Source organism: Trachurus trachurus (genome assembly GCF_905171665.1).
Source record: "Trachurus trachurus genome assembly, chromosome: 3".
NCBI classification, from domain to species: domain Eukaryota; kingdom Metazoa; phylum Chordata; class Actinopteri; order Carangiformes; family Carangidae; genus Trachurus; species Trachurus trachurus.
The window spans coordinates 38,902,711-38,918,076 of NC_139893.1; the positions used below are offsets into that span (position 1 = coordinate 38,902,711).

General features: G+C 42.2%; 2 protein-coding genes across 2 annotated transcripts in view; both read left to right on the forward strand.

The window, feature by feature from the left end:
* LOC311005177 (E3 SUMO-protein ligase PIAS1-like) overlaps nucleotides 1–7,354 on the forward strand; it is an 87,820-nt gene extending 80,466 nt beyond the window's left edge. Inside the window, exon 13 of the mRNA XM_083997529.1 lies at nucleotides 1,901–7,354. Coding sequence (XP_083853655.1) covers nucleotides 1,901–2,278 — 378 coding nt within the window. The 3' untranslated portion in view covers nucleotides 2,279–7,354. The remainder of the gene's footprint in view (nucleotides 1–1,900) is intronic.
* A 783-nt stretch (nucleotides 7,355–8,137) lies between these two features.
* LOC311004028 (relaxin-3 receptor 1-like) lies at nucleotides 8,138–9,127 on the forward strand (the record flags this gene model as incomplete). The annotated part of the gene is made up of 1 exon (XM_083995975.1): nucleotides 8,138–9,127. One exon carries the CDS (start codon nucleotides 8,138–8,140, stop codon nucleotides 9,125–9,127), a length of 990 nt encoding a protein of 329 aa, XP_083852101.1.
* Between the last annotated feature and the right edge of the window lie 6,239 nt (nucleotides 9,128–15,366).

The following is a 15,366-nucleotide window of genomic DNA, read 5'->3' on the forward strand; positions in this document are numbered from 1 at the left end:
AGATCGTTAACCTCTCAGAGATCGCATGTGCTGGTCAGATGGCTGGTTTGTATGAGTGTGTATGTTGAGTGTGTGTGTGTGGAAAATCTCAAATCTACCATTTAGTCCCATGACCATCAAATGACGTGCACGCAATGACACTTAGATGTGGAAATAAACCTGTAAACAAGCTGAAAACAAGAGTCCAAGGATGAAGAGTGTTTAGGATGATGATGATGAACTCTGTTTCTGTTTTTAAAAAATCCTTCTTCCAAGACCGGAATGGCCCAGTACAGATTTAGCCCGCGTAGGAAGACAAATTTAGGCTAGCTTTTTTTTTTTTTTACACTGCCTGAGGTGACACAGTACACCATAAATATTTTCCCTCCACTGATGACGACACCGAGAGGTAACGTGGAGAAACAGGAGTCTCTGCACCACACCTTGATCCCGACTTCTTCACTCGCAGCCCGTAGCAGCATCAGGATGTTTTACACTTGAAGAGATTAGTCAGAAAACGTTGGCAGCCGTGTAGAGGTGCAGCGAAACCTCTGTGTTAAAGGGATAGTTCACCCAAAATTCAAATTTCACTCATTATCTACTCACCCTCATGTCGACTAAGAGCTGTGAGAATTTTCAGAGTCCTCTGTGCCTTCTCTGAGTTACGGGGGGGTCCGTGCAGCAGTATGTGTCCATATAATGGTTGTGAATGGATACCACTTTTCTTCGTCCAAAAAGACACACCAAAAAACATCCAAATACCTCCATACTGCTCGTCTGTAATGTCCCTCTTGTATTGAAGCCCCGACATGAGAAATTGTTCCGCCGGTCAGTGCAAATCACGCGAGATTTGCACTGACCGGCGGAACAGGAAGAGCAGTGAACTGAGACACTGGGAGCTTCCGCTACAAACAAGCTTAAAATATAGACTTATTTAAAAAAATTTCGTAACAATTTTCATGTCGGGGCTTCAATACAAGAGGGACATTACAGACGAGCTGTGTGGAGGTATTTGGATGTTTTTTGGTGTGTCTTTTTGGACGAAGAAAAGTGGTATCCATTCACAACCATTATATGGACAAATACTGCTGCGCGGACCCCCCCGTAACTCAGAGAAGGAACGGAGGACTCACAGCTCAAATTCTCACAGCCCTTAGTCGACATGAGGGGGAGTAGATAATGTGTGAAATTTGAATTTTGGGTGAACTATCCCTTTAACTATTGCATTAATGGAAAGAAGCAGGAAGGATAAACTCACCATCATCTATTTGAAACATACTGACAGGTGTATATACAGTAAAGCAGCAACAGGTCTTTGATGGAGAACATTTATGTCATCAGTTCAGAGGCAGCAGATCACATCCTAGGTTTGAAAAAAGAAGAAGAGGATGGATCTGCTGCTGGTTGGGGGAAGGGGAAAATGTTGTGTTTTTTTCCCAACCTCAATGTTTTTCTAAAACTGCACTCACAAAATTTATACAGTGAATTCTGCATCATATCTTGCTGCGCTCTGATTGGTTGGATTGCCGTCATGTTGTGAGAGCTCTGTTTTAAATATCTGTCCTTGGTCACTAAGGCTGTCTTTACACTACATGGTTCAAGTGGTCGATTAGATAGATAGATAGATAGATAGATAGATAGATAGATAGATAGATAGATAGATAGATAGATAGATAGATAGATAGATAGATAGATAGATACCGGTAGATAGATATTTTTTTATTATTTTTTTTTTAATTAGACTCTAGGTCCATTTAAAAAGACACAACAGCACACAAAATAGTTCGCCATTTAACCAAAAAATCGGAATCGGAAATCGATTTTTCATAGAAGAAAATCGAGATTTTATTTTTGGGCAAAATCGAACAGCCCTACTCACTAATAACACTTCCTCTCTCTGGTGTTTCTCCTCATGCTCCAGCATTACAACATGGTGATGGCGGCAGCGGCAGCCGCCTCGGCGTCTGACGACCACGAGCTGCTCCTCAACCGCTTCCTGCCCTACAGCACCGGCTCGTCCTCCGCCTCCCAGCTGTTCCTGGACCAGTCGGGAGCGGCGTCGGCCCCTTCGCTCAGCGCGCCGCCGACCAACGGGGCCGGCAGCAGCTCGGGCAGCAGCAGCAGCCTGGTGTCGTCCAGCAGCCTCCGAGACACACACTCCACGCACTCGTCCTCGCACTCGGGCTCGCACTCCTCGCACACGCACACGCACCCCGGGGTGGTGGCCAGCCGGAGCAGCACCGAGGCGGCGGTGGCGGCCATTTACGGCGGCATACCCGACGTCATATCGTTGGACTGACTCAAGAGGGGTCAAGACTTCACTTTGGGTTCAGCCATGATCCAGTGATGAACCCGGTCGCAAAACTGTTGACCTGCAGGGTAAAGTTTTGATCCAGAAACTTAAACTGGCGCCGAGCCACTGAACTGAACGTTTGTGGGGTGGCAACGGGGCGAGACTGCCTCTAGAAGAGCACTAAATGTTGTGAGTGGGTAACAGGCCTGAGGGTTCCCTTCACCAGACTGACCTGAGGACAGTAACGAGTCATCAACTTGGAACGGGTCAGCTCTGGAAGTCGGAAGTGCTGGTTTTTACTGACTCTGGATCAGAAACCTGTCCAGCACGTGAAACCCACGTTTACCTGCGGTGGCGGAACCAACCTGGCACAAAACAGCAAAGACGCTACCTGAGCAAAAAACACAAAGGAGGACGGCTCTTTTTTTTACAAAAAAAAAAAAAAACGAAGAGTGGCACCGTGTACAGAGAACAAAATCTATTTTCCTCTTTTACTTTTGTATGTTAAATCGGGACAGTTTCAGTCTAGTGAGCTGCTTCTATCGCTGTTTTCAAGTGGAGGACTGAGGTTTTTTTTTCACAAAATCTTATACATAAGCTTGTTGCCATGTGGTTTTGTTTTTTCCTCTCTTTTAGCTTTTTCCTCTTTAAATTTCCCATTTGCATTTCTCCAACAGAAACTTCAAATCTCTGTCCCCTTTCTCTCTCTCTCTCTCTCCTGCTCGAGCTCATTTTCAAATGAATGGTGTATTATTTCTCTATTCAATGACAACAACTTTTCAGATGCTGAATTTACAGTTTATTAATGTACTAATAATTTTATTATGCTTTTAAGTTATGTATGATATTTAAACAGTTCTCTCTCTATATATATATATAAATCTATGAATATATGCATTCCCTTTGACCTTCAGGTTAATGCTGTTGGGAGTGTGTAAGTGGAAATTAGCCATTTCTGGTTTTTCATTTTTCACTCCTTGATTTTAAGCTCCCTACAAAGACTTTGGCAGCATAGAGCATTTAGAAATGGAGACTTTTACTATATTTATTCTCACCAGTCTAGAGTTTTGAGCTGGAAGAGTTTCTTTTAGTTTCATTTGATTCTTTAAAAAAATCTTTTTTTTTTTTTTTTTGCACAATGCCAAAAACCTATAATCTACGGTACCTATGGAAATGATCACAATTATCAGATTGCAGTTGCCTGTTGCTACGGTGTTTTCAGTCAGCTGTGTCCTTCTGTCTCTGGTCTTTTTAGCATTATTTTTTTTCTTCATTGGATGTTATAGAAGTAATAATTGTGATGGAGGTCGAAACTGTCATGGCAGTTTAAAGGGACGGGCGTCTTGTGACATGTGCCACAGCTCCACTGGGGCAAGTGACTGAGTTTTAAACTAGTGCCTGTTTGTGTGCATGCTTCACAGCGTGTTTTTTTTTTTTTTTTTTATAGTTTTGGGACTCGGAAGAATGTCTTAAACGGTCGGCCACAACCTCTGCCCCCATCCCTGACTAAGCAGTTTGTGAAGATTTGACCTGCCACTGATATTTTTAACCGTGTATGGAGTTAATCTTAGGGAAAGCGCTTGTAGAAAAGCATGGAACAGTGTAAGCAGGCTATTTAGTGCCACAGTGAGAATAAAAAAAGAGGGGGGGGGGGGTCTAATACTGGGCGCAGAGCCAGCTGGTTTAAAAATACACAACCTGTCTGGGAGTTAAAAGCCCTTTGAGAGGGGGGGTGTGGGATGAGGTGTTTAGGCGAGGCGTTTAGGTTTTCGGGGAACCTCAAACACAGGGTTTTGCTCACGAATGTATTGTACAATTTTAAGAGTGGACTCACTTTAGTTCTTTGCTTCCATCGCCGTTACTAAACAGAACAGGCGTTGTAGGGATCCACTGTGGTCTGGTGAGGCCTGCACTATAGTGGACTTGGCCCCGCCCCCCCCTCCACTCCTCCGGCTCGTCCTTGAAACTTTTCCAGACTGCCCTTCCCTAACAATCTCTTCTTAATCTTTCACCTCCGGATGTCTGAGACAGGCAGCTCGCTTTAAAGCGTAATTATCTCCACTTCAATAACGTGATCACCTCTGACAGCCCCCGCCCCCCTTCCCCCCTCCCCTCCCATCACCCAACATCTCCTCTCCTCTCCTCTCCTGTCCTGTCCCGTCCTGTCCTTCAGCCACTAACTGGGAGACTTCAGACGACCTAAATGGACTCCCCTGCTCTCCCTCCACCCCCTGACATTTTTAACTCTTATTCCCTGTTCTTCTCACGGGAACCGCCCCCCCTCCTCCCCTCCTCCCCCGCTCTGACTCGATGACTCAATCATTTGCCAGAACAAGTCTTGTGTATTTCCTGTGTTGTGCAGTATTTTATTTATTTTGTATTCTTATTTCTATATATTATATTTTTTACAAATCGTTTGCTTTCCATGGGTGAGAGTGTGAGTCAGCTGTTGTGATGATATGAGTTTATTTAATATCCATTTTTATTATCCTTTGCCAGCTGCACGGTTTCTCAAAAACATATTGTTTAGTTATCCGTCATGGAGATGTGTGTGTGTTAATTGTCTTGGGGAGCTGACTCGAGAAGCACTTTATAATAAGGGCACAAAACACATGCGTAATTAATACATGCATGACTCATGATGATATAATAGATTCATTAACTCAGGATGTATTATGAATTCCTGTTGTTCACCATTAAGGAGTGATCGAGTCACTGCGACTTTATGTGACTAGTTAACTCTTAATGGATCATAAATGAATGATTAAGTCACACTTGAGACATTAATTCTAACACCGCTAAATTATCTGGAATCCAGTTACATAAAAAGAAGCCATTTGTACCAAGCCGGCGAGTCAGACATAATTATTCACAGGCAACTGCAAAAGTCAACAGAAATGACCTCCAGCTAAAAGTTGAAGTCTCTCTTAGTTTGGCAAATTCAGCAACTACAAAACTATACGGACAGAATTATAAAAGAACCATGTGTTGGTTTGTAAATTGGCTCATGGAGACACTTGGAGACACAACTAAGAATTTGATTTTTTTTCTGTAGTCCCATAGTCCACAAATAAATGACAGTAAGACAAAAACAAAACAAATGATAAGCAGAGCACATGACGGCCCCCTCGCCTCTCACTGTTCCTGTCAATTAGGCCAAAATGCAAAACACATCCCTGTGTGAAAACAGGAAAGCATGACGACGATGATCATTATCATCATGTTGTGGTCGTCTGGTGACGGGATGTTGTGTAACTGGATTCCCATCAGTTTGGTGGCACATGAAACATGTATGACATACCTTTGAGTTAGCGCTGCTACACTGATAAGTCTTAAAGGGATAGTATCATTTTTTTAAAGTGGGGTTGTATGATCTCCAAATAGCCCCTAAGTACTTTAATTGCAGTAGAAGACTCTCTGCACTCCTCCCGTTAGCAACGCCAGCCCATAGCCCTGCCCAGAGATTTACAACATACAGTGTTGTGAACAGACCCAAAGAAACGGCCTAAAAGAGTTCACTATAATATAATTTTTTCCAGCCCCTCAAAGTGCAGGAAGAACACAGTTTTTATTTGGACCTAACCAACTCACGTATCCCTCCGCCCAGGGTTAGCGCCCCGCCGATCAGCAGTTGGTTAGGTCCAAATAAAAACAGTTTTTCCTGCACTTTGAGGGGCTGGAAAAAATTATATTATAGCGAACAATGGAACTGTGTATTTCTTTTCAGGTAAAACCTCTTTTAGGCCGTGAAAATAGGCCGTTTCTTTGGGTCTGTTCACAACACTATATGTTGTAAATCTCTGGGCAGGGCTATGGGCTGGCGTTGCTAACGGGAGGAGTGCAGAGAGTCTTCTACTGCAATTAAAGTACTTAGGGGCTATTTGTAGATCATACAACCCCACTTTAAAAAAAAATGCTACTATCCCTTTAACCAGTCACATGCAGGTGTGTGTGTGTGTGACATTATTATAAAGTGTTTCTATGACTTCCTATATGGATGAAGACGTTGATCCTATAGTTTCCATGGTGTCAGTCTGAATATTAATCACCAGTATTTGGATACTCGTTGAAGTATCACCGTTAATTTATTGAAACGTCCTCTTCCCCCACACTGGCCACGCAGCAGATCACAGCCGCAGCGAGAGAGCAGACCGTTTTGAATGTGTTTCCGTTGAAGTGCTCTACACACTGGGATGCATGTGGGATTACCAAAAAAAAAGTCAGATCCCCCCTCCACCCCCCTTCCTCCCCCCTGCAGATTGTTTCATTACGTGTCCACGGCTCCCTCCTGTGGTTTCCAGTTGTTAGTTTCAGGTAGAAGCAGTGATCACTGAGCTGTTTTGTTGTTTTTTTTGTTTCCCCTTTTAACTGAAGGGCCTTTTTGTGTGAGAAAAGGTCAGGTTGCATGCAGGGATGGATAAGCACAGGGCTGTTGCCGTCTCAGTCCTTCTACACAGGTGTGTGGAGTATCTAGACAGCGTTCTTTGCAGCAGCAGCAGCTTCTGCATTTGCTGGGTTGAACTCTTTAACGTGAGGACACTGGGACAAAACCAACAACTGCACAGAATGAAGTGGATGAAATACGGCCACTTTTATCAGTAGTTAGTTACCCCTAACAGTGTTTTCAAGAGCTCCACGGGCAAACCTTAAAAAGCGGCTCCACTCTGAGGTTGCCAGGTTCTCACCTTAGATAAAAGGGAAAAGTCAACAATGTGTATATTGTGTCTGTATGGAAACATGAAAACTGAAAGTTCAGATCCAAACGTGAGTGTTTGATGTCCGTTTGTATGCTTGTTGTGTGTCAATTCAGAGCGAGAGAATAAATTAATTTATATATTTTCTAGAAAATGAAAGCTGTATTATTATTACTACTACTATTATTATTATTATTATTATTATTATTATTATTATTAAAAAAAGGACTGTGGCCAATAAAGAGTCTCATACAACTGAAATAATCTTACAGTCAGACTCAAGTCGACATCTGCACTCACTGCCTTAAAACATTCACAAGTTCTGTTTCACAGCTCCAATCCGAGAAGAATCATAAAAAGGCTTTTCAAGGAGGGAAAGGAGAAGACGGTGTACAGTAGACCCTTGTCAGTTTGTACAAATATACCAAGTGAAAAATAAAATATTTATTACCTGCATTGGAAGAAGTTGTTTACTGAATGTTACCTGTTTATGTAGAAAAGTTTAGATGTAATAAAAAAATGCATTCTGTTATTTCTCTGGGTGTTGGTGTGGGTTTATCTTCTTCTCATGCTGCTGTTGCATTTCACCATCCTGTTCCACCTAGACCTGAACGCTGGGTGGCGGCAGAGAGTCGCTGTGATCAAGTTCGATCCCCTTTGCTGTCATGGCACAAACCCAAATTACGCACGCTTTGTCAACTCCTGTCCTGAGGCGAACTTAACGCCAAAACATCTTCATTTATGAATTAGATGTTTAATCTTTGATTAAAAGTCAAGGGGGAGACCTCACGCGCCACGGAGAAGCCGTCACGCGCGAGATTAGCGGACGCGTCAAATCTAATGTTGTCCAATCAACACCCCCAAACCCCCCCCGCGTGAATGAGGGGCGGGTTTGAAGCATTCCTGTCATACTGACAGAGAAGCTGGATGATTGTGCGTCTTGGGGAATAGAGGGAGAGAGGGAGGGGAGGGGGGGGGGGACGCGGACAGAGGAGCTGGGATGGCATCATGTGCTTCACACTGATGTGCCACTTCCAGATCCAGCTGCTGCGCCTTCATGTCGGTGTGGAACTTTACCTCAGACTGCGCCGTGGAGCCTCGTTCGTCCTGAGGCGCAGTGTGTGTGTGTGTGTGTGTGTGTGTGTGTGTCTGTATGTGAGCTGCTGTCATTATGGATAAGGAGAACGAGAGCGCGCCTACCAACAGGTCCCTCATGCTGGACATGGACCGCTTCAGCAACCTGGAGGACATCGACGTGTCGGCTGACGGGAGTCCCGTTCTGAGGTTCCTCATCTGCCTGGTCTACTCTGTGGTGTGCGCCGCGGGGCTGATGGGCAACCTGCTGGTCCTCTTCTTCATCAGGGTGAAGAAAGAGAGGAAGAAGTCCAGAGTCAACTTGTTCGTCCTCAACCTGGCGGTGACGGACTTCCAGTTCGTGCTGACTCTGCCCTTCTGGGCCGTGGACACCGTGCTGGACTTCAGCTGGCCGTTTGGAGACGCCATGTGCAAGATCATCCTCTCCATCACCGTCATGAACATGTACGCCAGCGTGTTCTTCCTCACGGCCATGAGCGTGACCCGCTACTGGTCGGTCGCCTCTGCCCTGAAGAACAGAACCGTGCAAAAGTCCTGCTCCGCCAAATGGGTCTGCGCAATCATCTGGACTCTGGCGACTCTGGCCACTGCGCCGACGTCGATTTTCTCAACTGTCAGCAACGTAACCGGAGAGAAACTGTGTTTGCTGAGATTCCCCGGTGGGCAGTACTGGTTGGCAGTTTACCACATACAGAAAATCCTTGTAGGTTTTGTTCTGCCGATGTCCATCGTGTCCATCAGCTACATCATGCTCCTGCGTTTCATCCGCAACCGGAGTATGAAAACCAGCAACCCCAGACGGAGATCCCAAGTCACCAAATCCGTCACCATCGTCGTGTTGTCGTTCTTCTTGTGCTGGATGCCAAACCATGCCATCACCCTGTGGAGCGTGCTGGTCAAGCTCAACGTTGCGAACTGGGACAGGGCGTATTACATAGTGCACACATATGTGTTCCCACTGACCGTCTGCCTGGCGCACACCAACAGCTGCCTCAACCCCATCATTTACTGCCTCATGAGGAAAGAGTTCAGGAACAAACTGAGAGGACTGATTCACCGAGGATAAGAGTTTTTTTTTTGGATGGTGAAATGTGTTGGCGAACAGTGACCAGGACGCACCGAGAGCGCACGGCAAAAGAAGAAGAGGAAAACACAAGAGCCAGAAAGGAGATGCACCAGAAAATACGATCAACTTGTTAACTCGATTCTGCTCATGCAAACTGTTCCAGTCATCTGCGCTTTTGTCTTCACGCGCCTGCGTAATGTGGCTGATTAGTAAAGAAACCACTGTAGCTGGTCCGCATACAGAAGCTGCTAATTTGATGTGGTAAAAAATTACATTTGAGATCACATTGCTTGTTTGACGACCATTAGGAGTGAGGTATCTCTAGTAGTCCACAATCTAAAGTCAGTGCGTGCGTAATTACGCATGACAATCACCTATACGCATTAATGTGCTGGTGTTTTCATTGACCACGTGAAAAAAAGTGACGTTCTGCGTCCACATGTGAGTGTCTTAGTGAATAATGTATACATATATACTTATACTCATCACCTGCTGAGACAAAGGCTGAAGAGACCTGGGTGGGATATTAACCATAGCGTGTCCAACACAGTACAAAATAGCCAAAATAAATGTCATCGCTGTAAATATACAGAAAAAATTGTATGAACTGTGTGTGACAATAATAACGTGCTCATGTTTTCACACAGGTCAGTTCTTACCTATAAATAATATCTGCCTGTCAGTCAGAAAAGTCCAAAGGGAAGAGGTGATTTGATCAGCAGGTGTCCATCGTTCAGGAGTGGCTGGTCATGATAGGAAGGGGGAACACAACACATGTGAGACAGAATAGAGTTGTGTGTGTGTCCCGCTGGTCTCACTGTTCATTCAAAAGGAAGGACCTGCTGGCACCAGCTAATGGGCTCAGCCTCAGCCCTGCAAAGCGGAGGATAAAATAGACTTCATGATGGATTTTCATGCTCAGCGTCGAGAACTCTCCACAATCACTTATCAGAAAAAAAAGAAGTGGCTGCATGCACGAGCACAGCATGAACCACACGTGGACAAAGGCCTTACAGAGTTGCTTTGCGAGCTGCACGTGCACACACACAGCTGGGTGTCGTGTGCGTACATTCATATCAGGGACTAGACTCTATTTCTGTCTGGCAGGATGGACGCTGCTGGCTGCAGCTGCCGATTGAACTAAATGAATCTGAATGTGAAATGTTGAACTGAACCGAATACAAGATGAACCATACCTGCTGTATTTACACAGGGACTGTCAGACATGTTTTTGTTGTGGTGTTATTTTTCATGTACTTATTGGTCAAGTCTGTTTTGAAGATATTGCTGTCTGATTGTGTGTCACACGGGTTGTATTATCTGTTGTTGAAATAAATCAGATGCATTAAAAATAAATACAATAAATAAAATCCCCCCAAAAGTTCAGGACTTTTGAAACTGTAAAAGGTTTATTGAATAAGCTTCTTCTTTTTTTTTTAATCTAAGATGATGACTCCAAAATGAACTGGGAAAACTTCATAACACAACACAACACAACACAGCAAACAACACAACGTAACTCTGAACTTATCTAAGACACTTTAAACAACACACCAAGCAAAAATAATAATAAAAATCAATAAACAATCTCACCAGCATCATATCATATCAGTGAGAGGCCAACCTTTTGCCATAGCAGGGCTGGATGTGTATCTTGAGGTAATAGGCCTTGAGGTAATAAAGGCACCAGTGTAATGTTGTCTATTTCACAGATGTCAATAGGATTCTGAGAAATATTGCCCAGAAACCGTGGATGAACTCTTATAGTTCAATTTCCCACCAGGATTTGAAATAGAAGTGTGTGTGTCGGCGGTGCCTCTGATCTTTGCCGGTGCTTTAATCATGAGGATGTGCTGAGGGTCTTGTAAAGGTCAGTTCCTGTTGACATTTTGGAGGAAAAACATGGTTGTTAAAAGCACCAAGGAGGAGGCCTCCTCTCAGGACACTGAAGATGTGTCACTGCCCACTGTGTCCTCAAGAAGATGAAGGCAAAGAACCAGGAGAAAAGAGATATGAGACCATTACTGTAAAAGAACAGGCCCCCAATCAATCCCAGTTCAAGCAAAAATAACCGACCCTGCATGTTGTGAGTGTTTGCGACCATTAGGCACTGGTATGGTAAGATAAACTGGGAGAAAAAAGAATTAATGTGGCCTTACTTGTTGCCATAGCTATGACAGCAGTGTTAAAAAGACTCTTTATGATCTATGACAGAAAATGTATTTGATACTTATGCGATAAGAAGGCGTGTCTATCTAAGTGTTAATAAGCTATAGCAGTTAAATAACTGAAATCCATCCAAGTTTTTCACCAATTAAAACTTTTCCTCAGAGTTTCAGACTCAGGCACCAAATGCTCTGATATTTTAATAAAAACCTGACTGACTTTAACTTTAAAGAATAATTATATTGTATTTAAGCATTGCATTGATGTTTACTGTGTGCATTTCAGCAACTCAGCTGATGACTGTACAATCACTTTCTATAGAAATGTACTGTATTACAAGGACATAGAAGACAGAGAAGTTTTACATTTGGAGTATGATTTTGCCATTTGATGCAAAAACTCCACTTATTTAGAGTTATTTTCATTTCAGTGTTTCATTTTGCAGCCGATATGTGATGACTGCAGTTTTTGGGGTTTGTATGTAAAGATTATAGATAAAGTGAGACTTGGTTAACTGTGTAAAAGTGGTTATAAAAATCTGTATCCAAGAATTTGTCATTGAAAAACTAAGGGATACAAAAATTGTAAACTGCAAAATTGACAAACAAAATTATAGAAATCTAACTTTGAAGATTATGTTATAGAACATATAAGTACTGTATGTGTGAGTGACTGACCTTGGTATTCTATACCTTTATGAGGAAAGTTTGAAGTGATTTGACTGAAAGCACTAATGCGATGCAGGACTGTGAGTGTGTAAGAAGTCTGAGATTCTATCTGACAAAGGTTCTCATGAGTTGTCAGAGCCAGAAGAGAAATGCATCAGCACAATGAGAGAACGTCTTGAGCAGTGAAACATCTGTACAATGAGAAATGCTAATCAGGGTCAGGGAAAGATGAACTTACTTTTCTTTCTTTTTTTAAGAACTGCATTTAGAGTGGTGAGTAACATTTCTGATGTGAGAACCAATGTAGTTCTCATTCATTCATTCATTCATTCATTCATTCATTCATTCATTCATTCATTCATTCATTCATTCATTCATTCATTCATTCATTCATTCATTCATATCTTTATTACAGACTTATGGTCCATTTGACAGAAGATACAATACAAGACAAAAAGACACAGATTACAAAAAACACAAGATAAAAAGTATAAATTAAAAACAAATTAATATACACAGCTTTTATGCCAGTGCTCCCTGAGAGTTGATGTGTAATGAGTACAGCTCTTCCTCGGGTTGGTTAGAGCAGGGGTTCTCAACTAGTCTCACTCTGGGACCCACATTTTCCTATGGTCATTAAGTCGCGACCCACTTTTATAGAATTCAAACCAAGATTTTTTTTTTAAGCCTTTAAAAACTCATGTTGCTCTTTATTGAGCAAAGTGCATTTCAGAGCACATGAATGAAACTGAGGAGGACCATGACAACTGCATGTACGGAAGTGAATAAAAAAATATCAAACTGCACAAAATGGAGACCAACAAAATTATATATTTGACTTCTAATGCATCTCTGCATTCAGAGCATGTTCACAAAAGTGACTAAATATCAAATTGCACAAAATAAAGACCCACAAAACAAAACAAGATTCACTGCATTCAGGCCACATTAATGAGAAACTGAGGAGGAGCATTACAACTGCATGTGTTCACGTGACGCGTGCCTTTCAATATATGTTATTTTTCAAAATAAAAGACATGTCTAACATCAGATGTGCATTAAATATTATTTACTTTTTTGACCAGCTGTCCGCGACCCATCCAGAACGGGTCCGCGACCCACTTTTGGGTCCCGACCCACCAGTTGAGAACCACTGGTAGAGCCGTGATGGCACTGTTCCCTGATAGTCAGATTTGAGACCCAGACAAACTGCTATAAACTGTATATTTAATTTATCTATTGCCTGACTTTAATACAAAGCATTTCTGGAGCATGAAAAGTATGAAAAGTAGTAGTCAAAAGTTTCAAAAGGAATATACAGATATGTGATACAGCAAAACAGGTTTCATAGAAGCAAAATGAAAACAAACCAGCAACAAAGGATTGTGGGTTTCTCATTTGATTTAATCTGAATGAGACATCAGTTCAATAATGCTTTGAAGAATTATCACTTGATATCTTAGGTTGTAATGATTCTTTGCCTTCTCCCATGCAGTTCCTCATCAATAACCGCTCCAGGAAGATGCCATAAATAGTGAATTTTCCATTTTAACTTGAGTTTGCCTCAAACAGCAATGTAAACATTATTTGAGATGTTGAAAAGATGTTTATTGGTCTTGAAGGGTAATTCATCACGAGGCTGTGGTCTGTCTGTTCCTCTGGGTACGTTATTGGACTTTGGCAGCTGTAGCCTATCTCCTAGTGAAACACCAGTCCTTTTTCTAACTTCACATCTTGGTGTTCAAAGTCGTTCTGCTTATCACTGCTTAATTTGTCCTGATTGCAAAACATGGATTAAAAAAAAAGATAAAATGACATCAGTGCCTGACTGTCATCCTGCGGTGCACAGAGTCTATCACTGATGTGAGGCTACATGTGAACAACTGATAAATTAGGTCTGTCTGTGCTATTAAAAACACAACACAAATGTATACTGAGATCCAATTCACATAACAATGTGACAACTCACTAAATTCAGAGTGCATGAGAAATTGGTGACCTAAAAAACATGGTTGCAGGCCAGACAAGTCTGAGAAACCATGTTGTAGACTCCACAAAAATGTCATCTTTTTTCAGTCTCCCGCACAACAAGGCTGCTGAGTTTACAAAAGCTTCATCAGGAATTTGGGAAAACTTTGGAAAGTGATTTTAGACTGACGTACAACTTCATATTGAACCTATCTTTTTTATTTCCTATCACAGATCGAGCACCATGATTCATACACTGAAAGGTTTTTAATGTAGTGGCAATTGGGGCTAATTAAGAACTAAATGAACTGGATGTACAACTGAGAGAGCTGTGGCATTCAGATGAATCAGTCCATTTGGGCCACTGTGGTTTGGCCTAGTGAAATCGCATAAAAACAACAAATTGGGAGAATTTAAAGTTAAAGAGTGTGGCTCTGCCTGTGAGAGGGCCTTTATGATACAGCAGCCTGTTACCCACTGAGGACTGTACCCTGATATTAAGTCTAAAGAGTGAAAAACATAGAAAAGTAAGAGATTATAGCTGCTGCGCAGCGATGGGTCGGGTTAGGGCTATTTTTTGGCAAATTTAGGCAAATTCTGAGCAACAAACAGGAGAATAGGAGGACAAGCCGTTGACCTTATAATGTTCATTTTGCACCAGTTGAGGCTTGAACCCACAATTTCTGGAAAGACCATTCGCACTGAGCTAATTGGCAAGTGGCTGTTCGACAGTGGCTTCACAAACTGAGTAAACCATTCACTGTCGCGCAGGCAGATTTGAAACCACTATAAAAAAATATATAAAAAATATATATATATAAATCAGTTTTTGAGGTAAATTCTGATATGTATTTGTCAAACATCATCTACCATGACTCTAAAATGTCACACATTTGCTTCACAAAGACTATCTGGAATTTTGATGTATTATGATTATCACCCATGCTGGGGCTTGAACCCACATCATCTGGCACCAAGAACCAGCTCCTAACTCACTGAGCTAATTGTATGGAAGAGCAGCCAGGTATGTGTCTTCTCAAATAGACACAGGGAGTGATGGACTTCATAATTTGTAATGAGTTTAAGTACACAAAAGTTTCAGCAGTATTGGGGTGACATTTTGGTGAAAGTTGCAAAACTGTAGCATGTACCGTTGGTTTGGTAGGAATTTTTAAAGTTTTTAAATTTAAACGATTATTGTGCCCCCCCCTAGGAGGGGGCGGGGGGTCATGTCTTTGGAGTTGAGTAAATTTGGCATGGGGTCGGACGTTTCTGTAAAGTTTGGTGAGTTTTTGCCCATGGGAAGTAGGATTTCCTCGGAAGAAGAAAGAAGAAAGAAGAAAGAAGAAAAACTTAAACTTAAGTTAAGTTTAAGTTTAAGTTTAAGTTTTAAGTTAAGTTAAGTTTAAGTTTTTTAAGTTTTATGTTTAAGTTTTA